The sequence below is a fragment of the Hipposideros armiger genome, unplaced genomic scaffold (assembly GCF_001890085.2).
Source record: "Hipposideros armiger isolate ML-2016 unplaced genomic scaffold, ASM189008v1 scaffold_35, whole genome shotgun sequence".
Lineage (NCBI taxonomy): Eukaryota > Metazoa > Chordata > Mammalia > Chiroptera > Hipposideridae > Hipposideros > Hipposideros armiger.
In genome coordinates this window covers 4,228,742-4,254,456 of record NW_017731385.1, presented here as the reverse complement: position 1 = coordinate 4,254,456, position 25,715 = coordinate 4,228,742, and the positions used below count along the sequence as shown (strand labels likewise).

At 41.7% G+C, this 25,715-nt stretch overlaps 2 protein-coding genes across 3 annotated transcripts in view; one reads left to right on the top strand and one right to left on the bottom strand.

Annotated features, from left to right (window-relative positions):
- Positions 1-5,846, bottom strand: part of LRRC28 (leucine rich repeat containing 28) — a 93,556-nt gene extending 87,710 nt beyond the window's left edge. Inside the window, exons 1-2 of the mRNA XM_019637848.1 lie at positions 5,740-5,846; positions 1,167-1,394 (exon numbers count right to left, since the gene is read on the bottom strand). Coding sequence (XP_019493393.1) covers positions 1,167-1,334 — 168 coding nt within the window. The 5' untranslated portion in view covers positions 1,335-1,394; positions 5,740-5,846. The remainder of the gene's footprint in view (positions 1-1,166; positions 1,395-5,739) is intronic.
- Positions 5,847-6,080: 234 nt separating this feature from the next.
- TTC23 (tetratricopeptide repeat domain 23) overlaps positions 6,081-25,715 on the top strand; it is a 60,992-nt gene continuing 41,357 nt past the window's right edge. The window contains exons 1-6 of one of the 2 annotated variants that reach the window (XM_019637871.1): positions 6,081-7,906; positions 10,924-11,035; positions 14,121-14,326; positions 16,580-16,703; positions 17,465-17,615; positions 17,805-17,930. In XM_019637871.1, the coding sequence (XP_019493416.1) occupies positions 14,147-14,326; positions 16,580-16,703; positions 17,465-17,615; positions 17,805-17,930 (581 nt within the window). In that variant the 5' untranslated portion in view covers positions 6,081-7,906; positions 10,924-11,035; positions 14,121-14,146. The remainder of the gene's footprint in view (positions 7,907-10,923; positions 11,036-14,120; positions 14,327-16,579; positions 16,704-17,464; positions 17,616-17,804; positions 17,931-25,715) is intronic. The other variant, XM_019637873.1, reaches the window with a different exon arrangement.

Sequence of the window (25,715 nt, the reverse complement as noted above, 5' to 3'; positions counted from 1 at the left end):
TGTCAATTGTAAGTCATGGGATGTGGAGTGTAGTGTGGGAGTGGAGTCAAGGGAATTGTAATAGATATGTATGATATTGGGGGGGGGAGTGGGGTGGCAGATTGGGGGAGGGGGGTTGTCACCTCGAGGGGTAAAAAGTATAACTATTGCACTGTGTTATATAGCTGAAACTAATTCTAAAAAATGTGTATTTCACAATAAAAAAAAGAAAAACAGAAAAATATGTCATGACTTTCCCGACGACCCAATATTATACTTTCAGATCCCAAGGAAAGTCCAATATAGACAAGGGAGTGAAGAAGGGGCCAATTCACAAAGAAACAAGACATCATAAATTATCTAAAATGAATAAGAACCAGAATTCAAGTATAAGATCCAAATGAAGATAAGTGATAACCAGAAATGGACCCATAAAGCAAACCCATTTAAAACAGAGATCAAATTTCTTAATAGTAACAGTGGGAATAAAAAGTTTGATTGGGACATTCCCTTGAAAAAAACTGCAAATCTTTTTGTAATCTTATATAAAATTTAGGTTATAATGATAACTATGTGCTTATTCTCAGAACATAAAAAGAGTGAGTCAAATGTTGCTTTTGTGGCAAAATTTTTCAAACAAATTGGATGATAGCCCAATTCAAAATCATTTGATTTGCACACTGCAAACATAAAAAAGGTTTTTTGCTTTTTCAAAAGACTCAAAGACTACATCAAGCCTCCCAAATGCCTCTTACTATTTCAATCTGCAAATCTTCAAATTCTCTTTTTAAAGTCCTTTTTTTTGGTCTTTAATTTTTTACCACTGGGTTTTGTAACATCCAAAAATCATCTAGGAAGCTTAACACACAAAGAAGGGACAGGCCCAGACAGATGCACTAAGAGGCTAAGTGAACAGGGCTTTTTGAATGGGGACTAATTTTGTAAGTGGCACATTAGTGATTTTTTTTTTTCTTTCCTCCACAGCTCCTCCTCTAACAACATAAACTGTAGGGGCACTGATAATGAATTCTCAGCCAATGACAACCCCCTGTATGTGTATTTATATTACTTGTTTACATAACAAGAGAGGATATACATCTTGGTCTGAGTACCTTAAGATATGTAAACCACATCTTGATCAGGACCACATTATAAATGATTTTTTAAAATGCAATATAATACTGTACCAAGGTTGTAAGCGAGTTCCTTTTCATATAGAGTCTCTCCAAGTACTGCAATCCCTCATCTTTCAGTAACTCCAATGGGAAATGGTGCAGGTTCCTATAATTTAAGAACAAATTCTTGTGCTTTTCCAGCCTTGCCACAGAGATCGTCTTACAAAGTTCGGATGCCATGGCTGAACATATCCCATCAGGCACGCTGCAGCACTACATCTTGTCAAAATTGGTCCATATCTAACGAGGAAAAAATTGCATAATTATAATTCTGCTTACAAGCATTGCCAAATAAACCAGGTAGCATACAGAGGTATGAGCAGACACTAAAAAGAGAGTTATACATTCAATCTCTACATTTTTCTTTCATAACAACTAAGTTGTCACACATATTTAGAAGGAGATAAAAATGAATAACTATTTAGTAAAAATACTCTCACTATTTAGACAATATTCACTACTCAGTAGAAACAGTCCTAATTGAAAAATAGTTCTTGAACTTGAGATCTGAATCCCTGTTTAGGAGAACAGAGGCCAGTTTCATAATGTGCAATCAAAGAAAGAACTTAAAAATCAGATATAGCAAACGCATTTCCTTCCTGAACTACCTCATTTTGTAGCTTAAGGTATTTCAAAATATTTAAATATGCATATACAACACATCTACATCATTTACAACTTCATTTTTTTCACTTCTCACTGTCGAAATATTGTCCTCCTTCAAAGAAATTTTTTTTCTTTAATCTCTTTTTTCTTTTCTATCTTCTTATCTTTGTAGATTATCAGAAGTAACAAAGAAATAGGTCTGAGAAACAGTTTTATTTTACTATTTCAATGAAAGAAAAAATATTGCACTAAGGAATAAGAACTCTGTATTTAATCTCTCTGGGCCTCAGCTGCCTAATATATAAAATGGAGAGAGAAATTTATTGGTAAGGGCTAAAACCCAAAACAGATTAAATTCCCTTCTAGCTCCAAAACTGACAAGGATAGGAAGAGAAATAACATTTGCCATCTTATCAACTACGCACAGGGCAGAAACAAATTTCACAATCACTTAATGCTAGAAGAAACAAACTCAGAGCTTCAATAACTTGTCCAAAGTCGAACAGCTCATAAGGGATAATGAAAGCAAGGATTTTTTTTTTTTTCCTTGGATGGGGGTATCCAGTGTATTTCGAAGACTGGGTTCTTTACATACACGGATTCACAGAATTCCACAGGATACTAAGAAAATACTAAAACTAAAAAGAAGCTGAGCTTGGTTCAAAGACCCTACTCTCTGTTTTTATGGACACCCTTTTCTAAACTTTCTCATGGAAAGTATCTTTCAAAGAATTTTTTTTTTCTTAAGAAAAACTACTTCCACTGGAATTAGCACCAAATTAGTGCAAAATGTAGTGCCATGGCTTTCAATAAGCAGAGTTTTGTAACTTTTTGGTTATTTGCTCTTATTTCCAAATTCTAATTCCTAGCTAATAAGAGAGCAATTACCACTGTATGCAAAGCAGCAGAGAATATTAAATATTCAATAACATCCCAATGCAACATAAGAATCCAATATTTTCCCATAGTTAAGTCCACCTGCTCAACTATTGGGTTGTCGGAAAAGTCATGACATATTTTTTCTCTTTTTCCTTGCAAAAATGCATCATGACTTTTCAGACAACCCAATATTTTTATGAGACGTTATCTGACTTTGAGCAAGAAACTCAAATCTTTCCACATCTTAATTATCTCAGCTGCAAAGCAAGAAGAACCTCAAACTTAACACATTTAAAAGAGATATTTTTCCCCCAAAATCCTCCCCAGTTTTCCCCATTTCAGAAAGTGGCACACACCCCCATCCACCCAGCTGTTCAAGCTGGAAAGATAGAAGTCACCAGATTCCATCTGCCACCTCCAATTTATCACAAGGCCAGTGGTTTCCATCTCCAAAATACACTTCAAGGGCCGAGTGGCACGTTGGTTGGGAACTGGCTTGGGACGCCAGAGGGCCCCGGTTCGGATCCACATATGAGGGCCAGTGACACTGCCCTCTACAGCTAAGATGCTGAACAACAGCTCAACCTGGAGCTGGGCTGCTGTGGGTCACTGGCGATGGTGTAGGCTGCAGTCCCCTGCTGCAGTGGGTTGCCATAAGCTACCATGTGTAGCCGGCAGCCAGCATGAGCGGCCAGCTGCCACCGTGAGCGGCCGTCCAGAGGCCGGTGACTGATCTGCCTCACCCGGGAAGAGCGCAATGATGATGCCAGGTTGGGCCAGTGAAGCAACATCCTCCACAACTAGACTGAAGAACAAAAACAACAGCAACTTGTCTGTTCCCCTTCCCCCGATTCTCCAATAAAATCTTTAAAAAAAAAAGAAAAAAAAGAAAATACACCTCAAGTCCATCCACAGTTCTCCAGCAGCCTAAACAGAAAGCCACAGTCATCTCCTGCCTGGCTATCTGTGTTATGGTCTCCTGTCCACTCCAGCGACTTTCCATGCTTTAATCACTTAGCAGTGAGCCTTTTAAAATGTAAATCCAACTGAATCTCCCCCTCTCTCTAAGGTAAACAGGCTTTCTAATGCTCACACATTCTACTAAATAAGCCCTTCAAAAGATTATTTAGAAAATCAACCTCTTACCAGGGCTTCAGGGCTATTCACTATCTGGCCCCACACACTTCTCAAGGCATATCTGGCTTCTCACCAAGCTCCTGGGCTTTTCCAATTCTAAAAAGTGCCAAACTCGAGGGCCGGCCAAGTGGCTCAGTTGGTTAAGAGTTCACTCAAGAGTTTGAGTTCTGAGCAACAGCGGTTTGATTCCCGGTTCGGCCCGAGCTGAGCAGCCGCGGAGCTGCCAACCGGTGGCAGGAAGGCTCAGCTTAAAAAAAAAAGTTGAAAAAGTGCCAAACTCTACACAGCACTTGCTGCCCTCCTCTTAGGCAAGAAAGCACACACCGTCCCATTATCCTTCAGGTTTTAATGTAAAAATCACCTTCCTATCCCAAACTAAAGTATTCCTATTATTATTTCAAAGAAACCTGATTTTTTTTTCTTTGTAGGACTCCTTACAATTTGTAATCTACATATTTATTGGTGTATTTGCTTATTGTCAATCCAGCCAAGAGACTATAAGCTCCTGAGGGCAGAGATTTGAGGTTTTCTTCACTCTTATATACTTGCCTCTCACACAAAGCAGGCCTTCTAACAGCTGATGAAAATAGCATATGCAAGTACCTCACTTAACACCTTGGATAGGTTCTGCAACAATGTAGAAACCAATTTTCCCCCATAGGCTAATTGATATAGAGTCAAGTTCTATGTTACCTCTCAACATTATAACAAAATGACACTGAACAATGTTATTCAAGGACCTGTTGCATTGCATGGTCGATTGTTTTGATTCTCTGATCTAAGGTCAGTTTGTAGATGCTATATACTCAATGCTTGCTAGTACCATAAAGATCCCTAATGCTCACAACTCCACATTGCAATAGACTTTATTTAGCCCGTTTTATGGATGAGGAAACTGAGTTTCTCATAGGGTAACTTGCCAGAGTTCCAGCCCAGGTGCATCAACTCCAAAGCTTGTGCACCGCCCTACAATGCAGCATTTCACACACTTTGATGGGGCCTGTGCTTCTCCCTATGATCATTTAAGTGGTAGACAAGACTTATATAAATGTAAGACTACAAAGCAAAACTATATATAAAACCCACACTCACTGATGGAAGATCAAAGTAGAGAGAATTCACTATAGTCTGATGGCTTTCCTTCTGAAACCTCTGGCTGGGATTAGCTGACTTAAAAACGTCATTACACCCTGTTAAATGCATCTTGGTACAAAGGCAGTTTAAGAGGTAAAATCTACACAAATGAAATCTGAAAGCCGCCAATAATAAATAATGCTAATAGTGGCTCTCCAATATGAATTCACTGGCACTATACATCCTTTACCAGGATATTTTTCTTACACAAATTTCCTTCACTACTTCTTACCTACAGTTAAAAGTAAATGACATACTTAATATGAACTGTATACCACTGCACCTCCACGAGTTTTCTGACAGGTAAACACCAATCTACTTTATTATTTTTAAAAAACAAAACCTTCTATCTTAATATTTCACACATTTTTGGCACGAGCGTCTTAAAAGAAAGGAGTCCCTTAGACTGACTTCAGCGCTTAATTCAGAATACCCACTCCAATTTCCTAATATTGGACATTAGAGAATTAAAAACTGTATATTAAAAGCATTTGTAAAAGGTTATTTTCCCAGTACTAAGAAGCCTTAGCAGAAGTCTTAGGCAAAACACATGCCGTTTTTGCCCGAGTTAAACAAACCCTAAGGTCGTTACAGTTTGAAAGCACCGAGCCCAGTGGCAGGGATTTCAAGACCCAGTATCCGGATTCTCAGGACGAGGGCGAAGAGGGCCCGGCAGCTGTGGGGACCCAGGGCCCGGTAGGGCCCATTCTCACCCGGGTCTACCCACCACGGCCCGGGCGCTTTTGCCGGACCCCACCTGGGGGTGGGGGACCGGTAACAGGGGGCCTCGCCAACGTGAGCCACCCTGTACCTGGACGGTAGCACTCACCTCGCCGCCGGCAGAACCGGCGCTCCAGGGCGCAGGCTGCGCTGGACAGCAAGCCGAGGGACGCCGGGTGGGGCGGGGCGCCGGCCGGGGGGCGGGGCGAGACTTGGGAGGCGAGGGGCGGAGCGGGGCGGGGAGAGGGAACCCTCTTAACAGAGAGCTGGGAAAGAGGGAGCGGTGGAGCGAGAAGAACGGGATATCGCGATAATTCCAACCAGTTCTCTCGGTTTCACGATTGGTCGGACGAGAGGCTCGTTTTTCGAGAGATGCGGCCATTGGCCGAGAACACTGCTTCTTACAGGCTGGCCCCGCCCACCCCTCGACGCTCGCTTCCGGCTCCGGCTGGTGGCTTGCTGTCGAGGAGGTTTTTTGCTTTTGCAGTTTGAAGGGTAATTTAGCCGGATCCCAACTCAGGAGCCGTTAGTAACTAATCTCTTCTTTCACTCACACATTCATTCAGGCGTCCGTGCTCTCATTCAATGGGCACGTTGAGGGACAACTGCAGTAACTCCTGAGCGCCTACTGTGTACCAGGCAGCGCTCTAAGAGCTGTGCATAGATTACCTAATTTATCCCTCACAGCAACCCCTTGATTCAGGTACTATTATTATACTAGTTTGACGGGTGAAAAACTGAGGCCCGGGGCGTTTATGTAAAGTGGCCAAGGTTAGTTAACTCGCAAGTCGTGAGCCCCGGCACTGGATTTAAGGGCTCACTGCGCGCTGATAGGTTCGTTCCAAAGAGGAGGCGGTAACCTAGGTTCTGCTCTTGAAATTCCTATTGTAAGAAAAGATCGCTGAAAAGGACAGTAAGAACTTAGTAAGTTAAATATTGTGGCAGTTCCTAGCATGACTGAGTAGGTCGTGAATACGTATTTTTTCAAAACGGAAATTCCTATATCAGGGGAAAGAGATACAAGGAAGAGAACTTGACGCTGGTTAAAAAATAAATAAATCCAAGCAGTGTTTAAAAAAACAAAAACTTATTTTTTAAATGCCTTGTTTGTTAGTATGGCAACTTTCATTCTGAAATGAGGTTTTTAAAATTTTTCCTCGCATGAAACTGCTATTATTTATTGTTCTTTTTTGAAAAGCTTGATATTGACTAACTTAACCGAGGTTCATTGTCAAGTAACCTTGACTATATATAGTTTTACGTTGATTTATTTACTCACTGTTAAAGATGAAATAACCTAGAAAACAGTTATAGTAAATAACAATAAAACCTATTCCCAAACAAGGCATGAGTTATAGTGAAATATCAATTATCTATATATTAAATCTGGCCTTCAGAAGTTAGTGAAGTATATGGCATGCATTTCTAAGAGCCTTTATACAGACTTCTAAATACCTAAGGATTTGTAGTACTTGGGAATTTTTGCTAGACTCAAAATGAGGAAACCTACAGTTTGTGTAAAAACAAAAATCTTTAGGGTATTAAAGATCAACCGAAATAAGAAAACTTGCTCCTAATACTGAAGTCACACCACACACAAAAAAGATTAACCATAGATAGAACAATTGCTTAGAAATTAATCAATGTTAGCCTCTTATTTTCACGTCTTTAAAAAGGGAAATATTTTAATGCATTAACATGCAAAATTTGATCATGAAAAATGAATCATCTTAAAATAACTTTTAAACCCTCCCCCGCCCCCAAAAGAAAATGACAGAAAAGTAGCGAAGTGATTCTATGACTAACTTAAAAAGTTCTCTAAATTTGTCTAGTGCCAATTTTCACATTTTGCTTCATCCAAAACAAGAGCGAAGGAATAGAGTACTTTAAACTAGTGATTTAGTGTTCTTTAACAAACTTCAACATCAACAGGCAGCGATGCCACTTTAAGAAAATTCCAAGGAAAAGACAACCCTATTTTTAAATTCCCACCTCTGGCTCCCAAGGATTGGGTTGTGAACTTCGACAAATTACTCTTCTCCACTCCCTATTGGTGCTTGTTCTATCATTCATTATTCTGCCTGGAGTTTTGTGAGGTACCAGCTTGCTTTACAGAAAAAGGCTGCTCCGATTTTGTCTGGAACCACCCTACTTTATACTTTTTGATGGTTATCAATCTGTACAAGGAATCGTCACACTGATACAGCAAATCGGGCTGTCGAGACAGCTGTGTAATTCGTTGGAAAAAGAAACGGAGAACTTCTCAAGCGTCCAAGGTAAGTGGACAAAGGATTTTACGACACAGAGATGTGAGCGTTGCAACTTTCCTGATTTTTCGCTAGTTTTAAAGGAGTGTCAAGGGAAAGCCAGATAAACTACAGGCAAAATCTGAGAGTGGCAGAAAGGGGTTTTCAGAGGGTGTTTTCCTCTTCAGGGTGGGGTTGGAAGGACATTATTCCGAGGTTAGCAGTGGATTTTTGAATGATAAAGGGAACAAAGTAATAAGATTAATTATAGATTATTTTATGCTCTAAGAAGTTGTGCTTTTTTTGTAGTTGCTTTAAAATGGATTTAGAGGGACACTTATTAATGTTATTATAATTATCAAGTAAAAAGGATATTTTTGTATATTATCATACTTAGCATAATAGGCAATCCATCTGTTAAAAGATATAAGAAAATTAGAATCATCCTTGGTTTCAAATTTTGTGTATATTTGTAGATTACGAAATCCAGGGACAATCTGCTAATGACCAAGCAAAACAATATTGGTATATAAATCAGAATCAGTAGGTAATTAATGTAATGATAAATTATTAAAAAATGAAATCCACCACTTATACAGTATTTTAAAAAATGATATTTTCAGTAAAATTAAAATATAAAAGTTCAGGAAAATATTAATAAATGAGAATAACACATATTAAAACTTATATTTGAAATAGCAACATAATATTAGGATCCAGCCCAATATATAATTCCAAAATATAACATCATAAAGATTCAACTAGTAAATATAATACCTAGTGGCACATCTAAACCTCTACAAAGCCTAGCTCATAGTAGGTATGCAATAACTATTTCTTGAGGTGCCTATGTTAATCCATATAGGGGGTTATAAAATGACAAAATACAGTCTCTCAAGAAGCTCATACTCTAGTTAGGGGAATGAGACTCAAAACATTTAAAACATCTGGACAGTTCTTGATGCATAGATGACTGTTATAGACCATAGGTACTTCAGGTGCTTAGATCAGTGTGAGTTGACATATGCAGGGAGAGCCTAACAGTAGGGTTAGGACCCTATTGGGGCCTGAACAATGGGCAAAGTTTCAGTAGATAGAAAAGAAAGGAAGTGGCATCCTAGGTAATGATATTGTCAATAAATAATATGCAGACTAGAGCTGCAGTAGATATATGCAGCTCTGGCTGCAGTAGAAGGTTCATTTGGGGGTCTTGGTTTAAAAAAAAAAAAAGAGAGTTTGCACAGAGTCAAAATTGCCAGAATTAAGGAGTTTGGCCCTAAGATTTGAACAGGATGGAGACCTTCTGAAAGTAAAATTTGAAAAAGATAAAACTGACATTGCAATTTAAGCTAGCTCCCAGAGCAGAGACTGGAAGCAAAGAGGCTAAATGCTATAAATAATGAAGTACAGATTCATAGCAGCCTTTTAAGACATTTTATCCAAATGCCTTTTATAAAATTCACTTGGTTGAATAACATAAGCCTTGATGCATTTCTTTCTAGTCTTCTAAAGCATTGAGCTCATTTGTTGTTTAGCACTTTGTACAAATACAAACTATGTTAAATGTGACAGCGGTTGTGATGCAATCAAAACAGTAAAAGTGATAGTTTACATGGAATCAGTTCTTGCTTCTATTCCCTCAGAATTTAAGTGTTTTTCTTGGTTCTATTTAACTAAATTGAAGACATTTCAACAAACAACAAGAAAACAAAACAAAACAAAACAAAAAAAGCCCCTATACCTGAAGGATACTATGAGAGGATAGGAGGCATCCTTTTTTGTTTTTGTTGGAAATTTTATTGGGGAACGAACAGTGTGTTTTTCCAGGATGCATCAGCTCCAAGTCAAATAGTTGTCTTCAATCTAGTTGTGGAGGGCGCAGCTCACTGGCCCATGTGGGAATCGAACCGGCAACCTTGGTGTTAGGAGCCTGCGCTCTAACCACCTGAGCTAACTGGCCTTCCCAGGAGGTATTCTTACTCAGACTGTTAGCTTTCACCTAACGCGTTCTCTGGAACAGAACTTAATTCCATACACTTGCTGAGCTGCTACCAAGTACCAGATACTATCCTCAGTGTTGGGCAAAAACAGTGAATCAAGGACCATCTCCTCCCCCAAAAGCAGGGTGTCTCAGGGACTCCAAGCTTGTTTGTCTCCAGCTTCAAAACTTGCTTCAAAGTATCTGAAGCCCATTTAGCTTAAGTTGTTGATCCTTGGTCCTTAATTAGGAGGATAGAGAAGGAGGAACCTCTGGCTATAGAAAAGAACTCTGAGACAAGGGCCCCTGATGCCCAGTGGGGCAGAGGGCAATGCTCACTAAATATTCCACTGACTCTCCTAGGTACCGAGCCCTCTTTGCAGTTAGGGGAGCAAATGAAATGACAGCAGAGTCACATGTGTCAGTTCTGGCCAATGGTAGTGAAAAGCCTGTCCACAGATTTCCAGTCTCTGTTAGTCTACCAGGACTCCCATTGATGGCTAGTTAAACCTTGGCCAGCCAGGGTCTCTGAGAGACATTCCCACTCTCCATCATATACTGTGTGGTATTTTCTCTCTGGCTTCTTTCACTTAGCATAATGTTTTTGAGGTTTATCCATGTTGTAGTATAGTGTGTGTCTGTACTTTATTCCTTTTTATTGCCAAGCAATTTTCCATTGTGTGGACACTACCAGACTTTTTTTTTTTTTTTATCCATTCATCAGTTAATGGACATTTGGATTGCTTTCAGTTTTTAGCTATTGTAAATGTTCCTGCTATGAAGATGCATACAAGTTTTCGTGTGAACATGTATTTTCAGTACTTTGGGGTTTATACTTAGGAGTGGAAAAGCTGAGTCATATGGTAGCTCTATAGTTGCCTTTTTGAGGAGTTACCCAACTGCACAATTTTACATTCCACCAGTGCGATGTCAGGGTTCCAATTTCTCCACATCCTCACCAACACTTCTTAATGCCTGTCTTTTTAATTATAGTCACTCTGGTGGGTGTGAAGTGGTTCTCATTTTAGTTTTGATTTGCCTTCTCCAAATGACCTCTTGGAAATGGAAGACGGACACCTCCCTTCAGACCTCTTCTTCCTTCCACTTTGATCTGGGCCTGATCGTGTGCTTCAGCATTCTACTGGGCAGGTCTGGCAGAAGGAATAGCATCAATTGATTGGGTATGTCTGACTGGCAGTTGTGGGCACAGCCAAGACTGGCAGAGAGGGAGGGTGGTGTGTGGGGCCTGGACTGATTTCTAATGAAAATTTAAACTCCAGCTATGGCTATTACAAAGAAAAGAAAAGTGGCTGATGATAAGCGTGTAGCGCAAAGTAAGTGAACCAAAAAGTGTGTCTTTGTGCTAAAGGTCTTACTATACGATGCCACACACTGTTGCATTATAGCCGATTCCGTTACCACCCCCCTATATTAGCCTCTGACCCATTTGTCGAGAGAGTGTCTCGGAAAACTGAGGCCGGATGGAATGATATCTGTAAAGCTCTCTCTGGGAGTGTCTCAGGTGACTGGGACCTATTGGAATGATAATAGTTATCTCCCCTGGGAGGACACAGTAACAGTGTCTTGGGGCTATGTGGAGGAAGTGTGAAGGCACAGGATGTGTTGGAACACAAAGGGAATGCTAATGGAAAAGGTCTTAAGGCACACATAAGTCAGGGGTTACAAATTGATTGACAGCAGTGAAACAGTTTCACTTCTTTTCAAATTTCTCAATAAAAGCCATGCACTGACCCGATTCGGGGCTCACTCAGTCTTCTCTGGCTGAGTCCCTTGGTCTCGCTCTTAATCTTACTTTTGTCTCTTGCTTTTATTCAATCTGCGTCGCCCCTTAAGAGAAACCCGTTTGCCCTTGCCACGCTGGACGTGACAACACACAATGAAAGAGACACATATTTAAAACAAGGTCACTAATGCAAATGCTTCCAGGAGCCAGGCAGGTGACATGCTTCATTTCATCGATTCAAAAAGGCACCTTTGTTTTGACACTTAAACATCTCTGAAATTGGAAGGCATGTTACAAATGAGGACAAGTCACAGTTTAATAGCAGTGTTTTTTTTTTTCTTTTTCAGTGGCTATAAAATACTGGTGTGTCTTATAATCAGTGATGTTTTAGATTAGATGAAATTCTGGAAATGAGTGGCATGGACCAGGGAAATCGCAGCCCTTTAGGTCAGCCTTTTGCTTTGAAAGAGAGGTACGCACACCGAAAGACCTATTCTTTTACAATATGAAAAGGGGCAACACAGAAGCACTGGTGAACGTCAACCATTTTGCCGCCTCTGTGTCCAGGAGCCAACAGGGAATGGTGGCAACTGGCAAGCTAGAGAGTGTCCTGTCTCCAAGGGCAGCTGCCACCCGCACCCTGGGGCTAGTTGGTTGTTGACAGGTGTTGCGTTTTCAAAGGAAGCTAGAAATTCAGAAATCTAGATCTTTATGTAAAACTTCTAATTTTAAAATAATGGCTCAATTTTTTTTAACTGCCTCGCCAAAAGAAATAAAATGCAGGTGGGGAGTAGTTAGATCTCAATTGTGAGCACTCAGAGTATAACCTCTGTTTTAAGGATGCGATATTATGAGGAAGCAGGAGACGAACCACTTTTTACAATGAAGCCAAAAACTAAACAAAGAATTATCAAACCACTTTTAAAGTTTAACACGAGGTTCAGAGGCCCAGAAACTTTTGGCCATCATTTCTTCAAATCTCTTTTCTGTCCCTGCTACAACCTGCTTTCCTTTAGGCACTCAAATTGTTTATATATTAGGCAACTTGAAGTTGTTTCACAGCTCACTGATTTTTTTTTTTGATGGTCTCTATTGCTATGTCTACAAGTTCAGTCTTTTCATCTGTAATATCTAATCTGTCACTAATCCCACTTAGTATATTTTTCATCTCATAATTTTCATATCTAAAAGTTCACTTTGCATCTTTTTTATATCTTCCATGCCTCTACTTACCTTGTTAAACATATTGAACACATTTATAATAACTATTTTAATATTATTCTCTGCTGAGTTAACATGTGTGTCAGTTCTGCGTCAGTTTTGATTGATTGATTAGTCTCATTGTAGTCCATGTCACCCTGCCTCTTTGCATGTCTGGTAATCTTGGACTGGATGTCAGACTTGGTGAATTTTACCTTGGGGAATGCTGGCTATTTTTTTGTTCCTAGGAACTTTCTTGAGTTTTACCCTCTGGTACAGCTAACTTACTTGGAAATAGTTTTATCCTTCTAGGTCTTACTTTTCTGATTTGTTAGGTGGATCTGATCTAGGGCCAATTATTCCCCACTACTGAGACAAAACCCTTTGAGTACTTTTCCCTCTGCCTCGTGAATTAGGTTTTTCCTGTGCATTGGTGGGAGCAGGCACTGCCATGGTGAGCACCAGACATGTTTCCCTTCAGTCTTATTAGAGGTGTCTCTCTCCAGACTCAGGTAGTTTTTCTGCACACTCACAGGTCAGTATTCTCCCCACATACTTGAGGGGGTCCCTCTGCTAATCTCTGGGGTCCTCTCTGTGCAGCTCTATCCCCTCCAGGAATCTGTGCTGTGAGCTCTAGCCACCTTGGTCTCCCCAGCCACTCAGTTCTATGTTCCCAACTCAGACGGTAGTCTGTGGGGTAGCTTCTGGGTCCCCCATCATTGCATGTCCTGGAAATGTTCTCAAGCCATCCATAAACTAGGGCGATCATGGGTCTCACGTTGCTTCTTTTATGTTTTCAGTCTCTCAGGCCTGATGTCCTGTCTCTTGAAAACCATTACATTATAACTCTTTCGTCTGTGAGTTTTTTTGTTTGTTTGTTTTTTGGTTTTGTTGGTTCGTTGGTGGGTTATTTCAGGCAAGAGGATGAACCTGGTCCCTATTACGCCATCGTGGCTGAAGTGAAACTTTAACAAGCTGTTTTTTTCCCCACTCCAAGGTCAGTTGGGGTTCAGTTGATCTAATCTGGGCTCTTTGAGAATTGTTTGGCCTCAGCTGATTTTTATTGTGTGACATATACATGTAAATGAACAAATAATGTTTGGCCTAGTTAACACTGGAAAACAGCCTGAAAGTTTTACAAAGACGTCAACACCAGCCACCAGGACTTTTTTTTTTTAGACAGACTGCGACTATTTTCAAAGAAGTCATGGGTATAATGTTGACATTTTTCCTAGATTCTAGCCTCCATTTCTAGGAAAACTGTGTATTTCTAAAAGTAACTATGGAAATCATCATTGGACACTTCTGTTTTCTTATTTAAGAGCCAGAGGATAATGTATATAAAAATATGCAAGAATCACAGGACACCCATCTCTCCAGCCACCTAGATGAAGTTGTTGCTGCAGTCAGCATAACGCCCACAGAGAGCACCCCAAGCAAGGGGGCACAGACGGCACTCTTCCAGCCTCCCCGAGAGAAACTCCAACTCTGTGAAGAGAAGGCAAAGTCCTATTCCAGCAGGCACGAAGTAAGGAGCCTTGCTGTCCTATACCTGTAATTAAGAAGTGTAATAGCTTAAGTTATATTTCTACTCTCTGGGGTTTGGTACAAGAAGGTATACAGGAAAGCACCTTTGTCGTAGCATGAGTGGGTGTAGGACAGCTCAGGGCTCCCAGACAGCCGCTGGCAGTCAGCACCTGTGTTTGCTGAATGGATGCACAAATGAGCGAACAAGTCCGCCATGACTTGTTTGCATACTGCACTGACTGGTTGCAGGCTTGACAATTTTCCACCAGTCAGTAAATCTATATGCCAGTTCGAAGCATGGAATTCCAACACAAAGCAGACGAAGCTCCTGCTCTCAGAGAGCTTAGAATTCTTAGGTTCTTCATCTCTCTATACTTCTCTCCCATTCTCTCCTTAAAAGTTTTACTCAGTCACTCGTTCATTTCATATGCATTTCTCTGCCACCTCTGGTGTGTCAGACCTTGTTTGTTCATTTATTTCAAAAATATCTGCTCTATGGATATGTACTGGGTGCTGTGCAGGTGCTGGGGGCATGGATGGGAAAGCCACAGCCTCTTCCTCGGAGGGACTCATGGTTTGATTGGGAGGATAGTCAGGGAGACAGACAATGGTAGTCAGTGTGGTAAGTTCTATGACAGACACAAGGTCAGCTGAGATAGCTGCCACACATGGGGACATGGGTTCTGGAGAAAGAGGGCTGGGCCATGAGCCTGGAGGCGCTGGATGGGCAGCAATCGAGGCGCTCTTCTTAGGATGGGAGTTACTTGGGCTGCACTGATAACTGTGCTCAGGAGTTAGCCAGGTAAGGCAGACGACAATAGCGTTCTGGACAGAGGCAGCAGGTAGACAGGAGCCAAGGGGCTGAGCGCACACAGCCTGTTTGGGGAACGAGAAGGAACCGCCTGGGATGCTGGCTTTTTTTTTTTCTAACTGAAATATAACATTATATTAGTTTCAGGTGTACAGCATAATGATTCAATATATGTATATAATGCAAAATGATCTCCACAATAAGTCTAGTTAACATCCGTCACCACACATAGTTACACATTTTTTCTTTCTTATGATGAGAACTTTTCAGATCAACTCTTAGCAACTTTGAAATATACAATACAGTATTACTAACTGTAGTCACCTTTTGACCCCCTTCACCCATTTTGTCCACCCCCCACCCCTCCACTCTGGCAACCACCAGTCTCTTCTCTGTATCTATGAGTTTGTTGTTTTTTTCTTTCTTTTTTAGATTCCACACTTAAGTGAGATCATGCAGTATTTGTCTTTCTCTGTGAGGCGTATTTCACATCGCTTATTGCCTTCAAGGTCCATCCATGCTGTTGCAAATGGCGGGATTTCCTTCTTTTTCATGACTGCATACTATTCCATTATATAGATGCACCACATTTTCTTTATCTGTTCTTCCATCAGTGGACACTTAGGTTGTTTCCATGAGATACAGGCCAGCTTTAGTGGCACAAAGCAGGAAATAAGGTTGCTTGTGGACAGGAGCTGGGGCCTAGTGGGTGTTCAGTGTCCAGGGAAAGACTTTAGATTTCCTCTTGAAGGTGTAAGAAATTGTCATAGGATTATAAGAGGAAAGTGCCTGAGCAGGTTTGAGTTTCTGGAATGATCACTTGGATAGCTGGGGAAAGGAGCAAAACTGGAGGAGGAGGGCCATTTTAGAGGATATTTACCATAATTCCAGCAAGGAATTAACAAGAACTATAGCAGGGACAGTAGAGATGCTGAGATCTTTTGACAGGAATTTGGAAATGTGAGTCAGTCATACCAGGTGACTGAGGAGACCTAGGAGACAGGATGAAAAGTCAAGAGCAGGCCAGAAGGGGGAGTACAATTCCTGACTATGTCTCAGCTGGTGCCTTTTGTCATTGCAGTGAAGATGGGAGGGAGAGCAGGATCCTGGAGAGTGGGCTTGAATCCAGGTTTGAATGTGTGCTTATTCCTTATGTGACAGATATTTAGTACCTACCATGTGCCAGGCCCTGTGGTAAGCAGGCCCAGGCTGGCGGCCTTTCTCAGCCAGAGTTCTGCTAGAGAATTAAGCCCTGCTGCCCCAAAAAACAGATCTTGTCTGTTTAGTTATCTGATGTCTCTCACATGCTCAGAACCAAGGCCAGCACATAGTAGGCCCTCAATAAATACACACTGAATGGATGGAAGTGCAAAGTGGCTTTGTGCTTTGTGGCCCTCTGTTTTCAGATCTTTGAATGGTAAGCCCGCCTTCTCTTCTTCACAGTATAAGAAGGCGATCCAGGAGCGCGTGCGCTGTGTCGCGCTCACAAGGATTTGCTACGGCGACTCCCACTGGAAACAAGCAGAGGCGTATGTTAACCTGGCCCAAGGCTACCTCCAGCTAAAAGGTGAGCGCAGCCCAGACTGAGGAGGACCATTCTGTGGGTTTCTGTTTTGTTCCCCAAATTTGACTCACCATTAATGGGAAGAGTTAGGTTATCTGGATTCTCCTCTCCACACATTGAGAAGCCATCTCCTTCAGAAAGAGTCAATAAGATTTTTTAATATAATACATGAAAAAAGAGAAGAATAGGTGCAAGGAAGGTGAGAACACCAGGATATCATGTCTTCTCCTTTCTGACTGGGCAACTTAGGACTCGATGTACAAGCGTACATCTCTGTACCATGTTCCTTCATCTGAAAAGGGACGATGCTGCCGCTGGTGGTACTCAATTCCTGGAATCGGTCCAGTGAATAAATATTATAAAATAACACAAGTGGACATACCACAAGCTACACGTAAAATTACCACCCAATAAGTTTGGCCAAATCTGGTTATAGTACTGGTTCTCCCTGTCAGATAAAAGACGGTTAGAGTCGGAGGGGACCTTGGAGATCATCTAGTTCAAACACCCCACCCCCACCCGGTTTCTTCAAAAACCATTCTGGGAAAACTATCTTGAGTACTAGAGTAGGGAAATTTTATTTTCAGTACTAAGTAGAAAATACGTCTTTGGTTTTTACAGCCATGGCAACTGTTCGTGCTGCTCCGATACATCTCTGTGTGTCACTTGATGATACCTCTCCTTGTGTCACTTGGCCATATGTAACTGTATTCCTTCTCACTGAGATGAAAGAGAAACTGAGGCTCCGTTTTCTTTATTTACAGGACTGTCACTGCAGGCCAAACAACATGCAGAAAAAGCCAAAGAAATCCTCACCAGCGCCATCGTGCCTCCCTATAACGACCATACAGATGTTTTCAAGTGCTCAGTGGAGCTGTTCCACACCATGGGGAGAGCCTTACTTGCCCTTCAAAAGTATCCTTTTGCCTCTATTTTGTACAAATAGAAATACTGCTCAGTATACTGGTATTTAATTCTCAAGGCCAAATCCAGAGCTGACAGATGACTCAGGAAGGGTGACGGGAAGCATGAGAGCCGAGGGTGTCCAGGAATGGGGGTCCCAGCATCTAGAACCCAGTGTCAAGCTTCCTGAGCACAACTCAGATTCAAGGAAGCTGCGGAGAATTTGACAAAAGCTGAGACACTTGCGAAGGAGCTGCTACAATATGGAAGGATCTCAAAGGAAGAATGGATGGCGATTCAAGCGCGGACCAAATTGTCATTCGCACAGTAAGTTTCCAGTTGAGGACTTTTTGCATACGTGATAGCTGAGGGTGCTTTTCTAGAAGGATCTGTCTTCAGGCCTGAGGTATTTCTCCATGATGTTGTGTCTGTGGTTTTTACAGCCATGACAGTATTTTGTGCCGCCCTGACACATCTCCATGTGTCACTTGATATAAATTTGGAGTATGCACTTCTTTCCACTTAGGATTATTTTTAATTGTTGCCTGCACCTTAGTTCATTGCTGCTGGCTGCTGCTCAGTGCTCCATAGAAAGCATTTGTCACGTTGTGCTTAGCCAGCCTCCTAGCAATGGACACTCAGCCTGTCCCCAGCTCCCTGCGCCCACAACAACACTGCCATGAGTGCAGCTCCACTCATGTGGTGAAGATGGGCCTTTTCTGAGGTCTGTGCCCCAGGGTTGGATGACGTGGTCACAGGGTACATTCCTACTTCAACTACTTCAAGTTCACTGCACACTGACTGACTGATCCCCCTCACAGGGCAGGTGTGTTCCTGTTTTCTCACATCTCCAACAGTATTTTCATTGTCTGTCTTTCTAACCTTTGCCAACCCGATGCATATAATGTGCTTTCTAATTATTTTTCAAGTCTACTTACATTTCTCATTGTAGTGAGTTTGTCTCTTCACATACTTTTAGCCATTTATGATTCCCCTCTATGAATAGCCTGTTAGTATTCCTCCGCATTTTTCTTTTGAGGCTTCCTGACTTCTCTTGATAATAAAAAGATTGTTGTATATTATAAATTAGTGCTGTTGCAGGTATTTTCTTCTGTTGCCCATTTATTAGTTTTTGTCTCTAGTGCTATGAAATTCTTAATTTTGCTAGAGTCAAGTCCATTAATTTTTAAGCGAATGATTTATGCTTTGGGAGTTTGTCTAGGAAGTCTTTCCCATCCAAATGTCAAAGATATTTTTTGAAAAATGTCCCTATAAGCCCTGCTTTAACTTTTAACATGTAACATTATCACTGACATTAAGTTCTTAGTACTCATAACTTAGTGTATAAATTACCTTTTAATCCAAAGATTATTCATGTGATATGTGTTTTAGTTTGCAGATATATAAGTTTTTTCAGGGTATTCAGATGTTATTGATTTCTAATTTGGTTGCATTATAGACAGAAACATATTTACATCGTATGGACACTGAAATTTAGTGGATCTTCCTTTGTGACTTAGTCCACGATCAAATTTTGGTGAACGTTTTGAGTGTGCTACAAAAGAAATTGTATTCTTCACTTGCGTGTAAGGTTGTAATAAATCTGTTTTAGGGCAACCTTCTTAATTCTGTTATCCAAGTTTATATTTTTGTTTCTATTTTGCCAAGTTGATATATTAGCTTTTAAGATGAGCATGCTTAAATTTTGAACTACAATTATTTTTCTATCTATCACTGTCCATGCAGCCATTTTTTAATGTAGTCTGATACATTCTATTGGGTGACAGCTCATGGCCGCTCAGCTCAAGGTGCCATGTTCAATTTTAGTTGTGGGTGGGCGTAGCCCACCATCCCATGGGGGAGTTGAACCGGCAACCTTGTTGTTAGGAGCACATGCTTTCACCAGCTGAGCCATCCTGCCATCTGTTGGCAGCTTAGCCACAGCTCAGCTCAGGTGCAGCTCACTGGCCCATGTGGGAATCGAACCAGTGATCCTGTTGCTCAGAGCTTGCTCTCTTAACCAACTGAGCCACTCGGCAGGCCAAAGAATTTTTTAAAAGACTGATACTATCACATGTTGGCAAGGATGCCATGCTCTCCTATGCTTTGTTATATGTTGTTGTTTAGAATGTATTATATTTGGTATAACTACTTCAGAAAACTGGTTTATCTACTACATTTGAAAGTTCACACACCCTATGACTCAGCAGTATCACTCCCAAATATACACCCAATAGAAATGCATACATATGTTCACCAAAAGACACAGCCAAAAATGTCCAAAGGTGCATTATTTGTAACAACCAAGAATTGGAAACAACCAAATGTTGATAAAAAGTAGATAAAATTGTGATCTGTTTATACAAAGCCAAATGATCAAACTACTCCTATGGTTAACATCATGGATGACTCACAAACATACCATTTGTGAAAGAAGCCAGACCCCAGAGAATTCATACTGTATGATTCCATTTATGTAACAAGAGGAGGAAGAGCGTAATGGTTGGCGAAGACTACCAGCCCAGAATTTCTCCGGGCCCAGAAGTAGGTATTCTGTCTTGCTTCGTAAGATAGGAGATATGCACGATCTGATATTTGTTGCCATCTGTTGAGACCTGGCTAATGTTATTAGTACTTAATGTTGAACAGTGTAGCTACAAAATAGAATAAATTGCCCTCCTCTGGCCCGGCACCTCCTCTGAGAGTGCTTTCTGAATTAGCAGTACCAAACCCTGCCAGCAGATGGCGAGCCTTGTACACATCTGTGCTAAATACCTAATAAGTGCCTGTTTCAGCTGTCCTATAAAGTTACTTTGTATTTACCAGAGTTGTTTTCAACTTTGCTACTTTTTCCCCATCCTGATCCTTCAGCTTGACATAGTCACTAGAACTGGCCTGTTTAAAACTGGTGGATTTCATTCAATCACTTGGCTTTGTTTCCTTCCTCATTGAGGAGTGAGTATTTTGCCCAAACCAAGCTGCTTTAGAAAGTCACAAGGCTTTGGGTTTGTAGATTTCTGTAGTTATAATCACAACCACAGGACCTTTTCTTTTGCCCGGTCTTGGAGGTGGAAGGCCAGGATCATTTCTCAGGCAGCTCTCACGGGATTGATGTTTCTCTTAAAAGGGTATCTTTTGGGTGCATCCTCTTCCTCCTTCTACGTCGCCTTTTATGGTGCCCGTCAGGCCAGGCCGGTTCTTTACTCCTTGGCCTGACAGATGCGTGCTGCAGCGTGAGTCACGCTCTGTTCCTCCCATCCTTAACTATGGCCTGAAGCTTTGTCCCTTCTTCCTGTCCTCCTCTGTTCCAGCACCACTTCATTCAGCGATTATATATTAACTTTAGAGAGTGAATCCAATCCTATGCCTGCAGTTGTTTTTTTAAATGTGGTCAAGAAAGTCATGAGCGAAAATGGGCAAACTCTCCCCCAGTGTTAAGAAATATGTTCTATCCTGGTTACTGAGAGCTAGATCCCCAGAGACAGGTAGTTGTCTTTATATGTACTTGTGTACACACACACACACACACACACACACACACATATGCGAATGATCTTTCTATGTGGCCTGATGGTGATGACCCTCAAGACTGCTGCTCCAGAACACCTGACCTGTTCAGGCTTTCTCTGAGACTGCCAGTGTCACCTTTGAGGTCTCCCCCAGCTTGCCAGCCCGCACTTTGTCCGGCACTGCTGGGCTGAACTAGCTCTCAAATGTGTCGGTCATAAGTAACTTCCCTCAGACCATCATCAACAGGACACTTTCCAGATATCTGTATGGAGTGTGAAGCGGGGTAGCTGACAGTGTGGGCTTTAGAGTCCGGTAGCCCCACATTCAAGTCCATGTTTATTCAACCTTCCCTGTTGTAGGAAAGTGGGCAAGTCCCTCCCTCCTCCCTCCTGTTGAAGTGGGAGCGATAGTCTCACACAGGATTGCTTTGACGATGAAATGAACCCCACAGTAAAGCCTCTGGGTACCTTATAGGGTAGGCCCTTCAAAAAAAACTAGTTATTATTATCATTACTGTCTGTACATTTTCCTATCTGTGATTGCATCTCAGAAGTGATTGGATTTTAAAGCATGTACTTACCTCACAGATTAAGATCCTGACTTCAAGACTGACCCTGGCATGCAGCATTCTTTCCTGTGTTTTTTTTTTTTCCTATGACTTAAGAAGGCTAAGGGTTTTTGTCTTTGCTCTCATGAACCACCTAAGCTGAAAATCAGATCGCCTTATATGTTTCTTTTTTAAGCTGGAGTTTGTTTCTTTGCCTTGCTTTCTCTTGATTCATTGTGGTCATGAGATTTGGAAAGTGATTGTAACACAAGTTTTCCAAAGAGGAAAGTAAATGGGGAAGGTTTCTCCCTTAACTTCCTGGAAACATGTAGAAGATAATGAAAAAAAAAAAAAAAGGCAAGTGGAATAGTTTATATGTCTACCTGCTGTCACCTCATTAGGATAGTGGAATTTTATTTAGTTCCGTATGCTCCCCCACAAAGCGTTCCCACTGGCTTTGATTGGGAATTTTTGATACTTCAGCAATAACCTTTGCATTTATTTATTTATTTATTCTTTTAGAAATTTTATTGGGGAACACTGTGTTTTTCCAGCACCCATCAGCTCCAAGTCAAATAGTTGTTTTCAATCTAGTTGTGGAGGGTGCAGCTCCTTGGCCCATGTGGGGATCGAACCGGCAACCTTGGTGTTGTGAGCCTGTGCTCTGAGCTAACCGGCCGCCCCATAACCTTTGCTTTTAGATCCCACCATCCTCCCTAAATTGGTCCAGTCAGTAATCTCCAAATCTAACTTCTCCTTTTTGGCCTCACCTTTTATTGTCTTAGTGCATACCATCACCTGGCGGTCCTCGATGTCTGAGTTCCAGCTCTGTAGATGTGTTTCTTTAATGAATCACTTTCTTGGTATTTGTCTTTGAGGCAGAAAGGCTCTCGCAGATGCTCATGTGCTCAAAGCCCTGCTTCTCCCTTTCCTGCTCCCCAGAAATGCCCCGCTGTCCCCCAGATGAGCTGTCTCCCCGCCAGCCCCTCTCACGGGACACTGTGTACCTGGAATGCTTTCTGCCTGTTCAACAAAGAAGGAAACCGTTTGTTTTTTCTGGCTGTCTTCCTCACCCTGTATTCCCATGATGGAAGAGATGCTCTTACACAAAGCCTGATTCCTTTTTTAAAAAATCTTTTTTTTTTTATTGTGGGAAAGCAGAAAAACCATGAGGCACAGCTTATTTTCTTATACTTTATCAACTTTCTATTTCTTGAATCCCCTAAAGCTTTATTATTCTAGAGCACCGCCTTTTTGTCTTTCCCTTTTTCACCCTGTATCCTTTCTAGCACTCTATCAGGACATAGTGAAATGCACATTTCCCTTGAACAGTTGCAAATAGTAATAATGCTGATTTTTAACAACCGCACCAGCTACCAATTCTCGATCTTGCCAAACGCTTTGCAAGGCCCCATCTCCTGTAAGCCACAGTTCTTCCTGTGAGGTGAGGCACCCTTAGCTATTCCCATTTTCAGATGAAGCAACTGAGGCTGAGAGGAGTGAGGTCATTCCCGGGGGCACACAGCTAGGCTGTGGCAGAGCAGAGCCAAGACTGTCACACTCTGATACCCATGCCCCTAACCATGGTGGGACCCTATTCGCCAAGGCAGAATGGAAACCCAACAGCTCATTACCTGTGTATGCCCGATGGTAGAGAGACCCAGATGTAAACCTTTCCTGCCTCTGACTCTAGAAAAACCCCACTGGTCCTCTCCCAGGATCTATTTCTCATCCAATTCCAATCATTCCCACAAAGCCCCTTCTTTTCTCCGCTGCTCAATCCTCTTGCCAAATTCTAGAGCTTTTAAAAGGAAACCCTCCATTGCCTCAGTAACACCACGGGAGACCGCATTTGTTTGCTGCGTGCTCAAAACACGCCTTCATCCCTGTGAGACCTTCTGAAGCTCATCTGAAAGGAGATAGCATCTCGTCACGTGCTTTGTGGAATCACTGCAGATGTATTTTCATTCAATAAAATATGCCAGGATTGAAGCTGTGGACCTGCCAAATTAACATACTGCCGCATGCTGCTGCTCCAAAGTCTCTAGCTTTTCATCTGTCTGGTGTGTTTCCTGAAGTGTTTTGATAGCTTTAGTATCACATATTATGGGCCTACCAGCTAATAAATCCCCGAAGCATCCCCGGCAGGTAGATAGAAACGGAATGGAGAAAATGTTGCTCTCCCAAACGTTACAAACGAGCAAATGGAGACAGACAAGATTACCTGAAATTGACTGATGCTTTAAGTGAGTCGGAGATGGAAGTAAAACCATAATTTAGTTATTTCCCAATATAGTCCCCCATCAATTCCTTTTTTATTAAATATATTGTAAAGCTAAAGTAATTTTATTTTCTATTTTGTCTTTTACGCGAACAATGTGCTCTCAATGAGCTGCAGAAGGCTCACTGTAGATTGCATTAGCTTGAAAGCCTCCCTTTCTGGCTGTGGGGGACCCGGAATCGCTTGTGACAACTTCAGAGACTGAGGCACAGAGAGCGCTCCGTTCTTTGCACGTGCTAAACAACAGGAGGATTGTATTTGTTCATCTTTTTAGCAAAGTATCTCAGGCATATGAAAGTGTAGATATTGTTAGGCAAATACTCACAGACACACGACCAGGCTTCCCGAATCGAACATTTCAAATAAATGGAATCCCGGTATACATTCTTCCCAATCCTGTTTTCTTCCCCCCACATTACAGGCAATTATTGTGCTGGATATAGTGTTTTTTTCATTCCCCCCGAATGTATATGTATATATAACAATATACAGTGTTATTTTTCATTTTTTAAAACTTTATATGTATAATGTTTTCTTCTGTAGTTTGCTTCTGTTTCCACATTAAATTTGTATCTTTGAGATGTATCCATGTCAGTTGATACATATAGCTCCAGTCTCTTCATTTTAAACCTCCATACTGTGCTTAATCCACCTGACTTGCCCCGAATTTAATTATCCATTCTCATGAACATGAGGGTGAACATGTAAATTGCTTCCAGATTCTCACTCTTATAAATGCTATTTGCATGATCACTCTTGTCATGTCTCTCTGGGCACACATGCAAGGTTATCTCTGAGGTGTATGCCCAGGAGTGGAATTGTAGTTATAACAGCATGTGAGAGATGTTTTCTGAGCAGGGGGGCTCACAGTTCTGTGGGAGCAGAGTCAGGTGTTCACAGAGGCACCCAGCTCAATCTGGGATGTCAGAGAGCGGAGCCATGGCCAGGCTGAGGCAGCCAGGTGCCCAGGACACACCACTTAAGGAGGCCTTGGAAACAAGGGACCTATTCTTTACTTCTTTGGCACATGCTTCATCATTTATGAACAGAAGAAAGAAAAAAGATGATTTTTTCCCCCTTTGTTCAAATATCCATGGCATTATCTGAGTTCTTGAGGCTAAATTAGATGGGAAAAAGCTGAAGTCATTTTGAAAGTATGTGACTCCCTCTAGATTCTAGACCAGAGGTTGGCCAACTTTTTTTTGTAAAGGCCCAGACAGTAAATATTCTAGGCTTTGTAGGCCATAGGGTGTCTGTTGCAGCTACTCAACTCTGCCACGGTAGGGCAAAAGCAGCCAGGGACAATATGTAAACAAGTGGGCATGACTATGTCAATAAAACTTTATTTGCAAAAGCAAGAAAGTGAGTAGGTTTGGCCCCCAGGCCATAACTGGCTGACTCCTGTTTTCAATTATGTAATCTTTTTATACCAGGAATCAAATTCTTTGGCTAAGAGATTTGTTGCCGACCATGTTTCAAAGCTTCTTTGTATCACCAAAGATGCTGGCAGGTTTTCTCTTCAAAAAGAAAGCACAGGGCCGGCCGAGTGGTGCGTTGGTTAAGAGCTGGCTTGGGACGCCAGAGAGCCCAGGTTCGGATCCCACATATGAGGGCCAGTGACACTGCCCTTTACAGCTAAGATGCTGAACAACAGTTCAACCTGGAGCTGGGCTGCCATGAGTTGCCTGCGACGTCGTAGGCTGCAGCCCCTGCTGCAGTGGGTTGCCATGGGCTACCGTGTGTAGCCAGCAGCCAGCGTGAGCGGCCAGCAGCC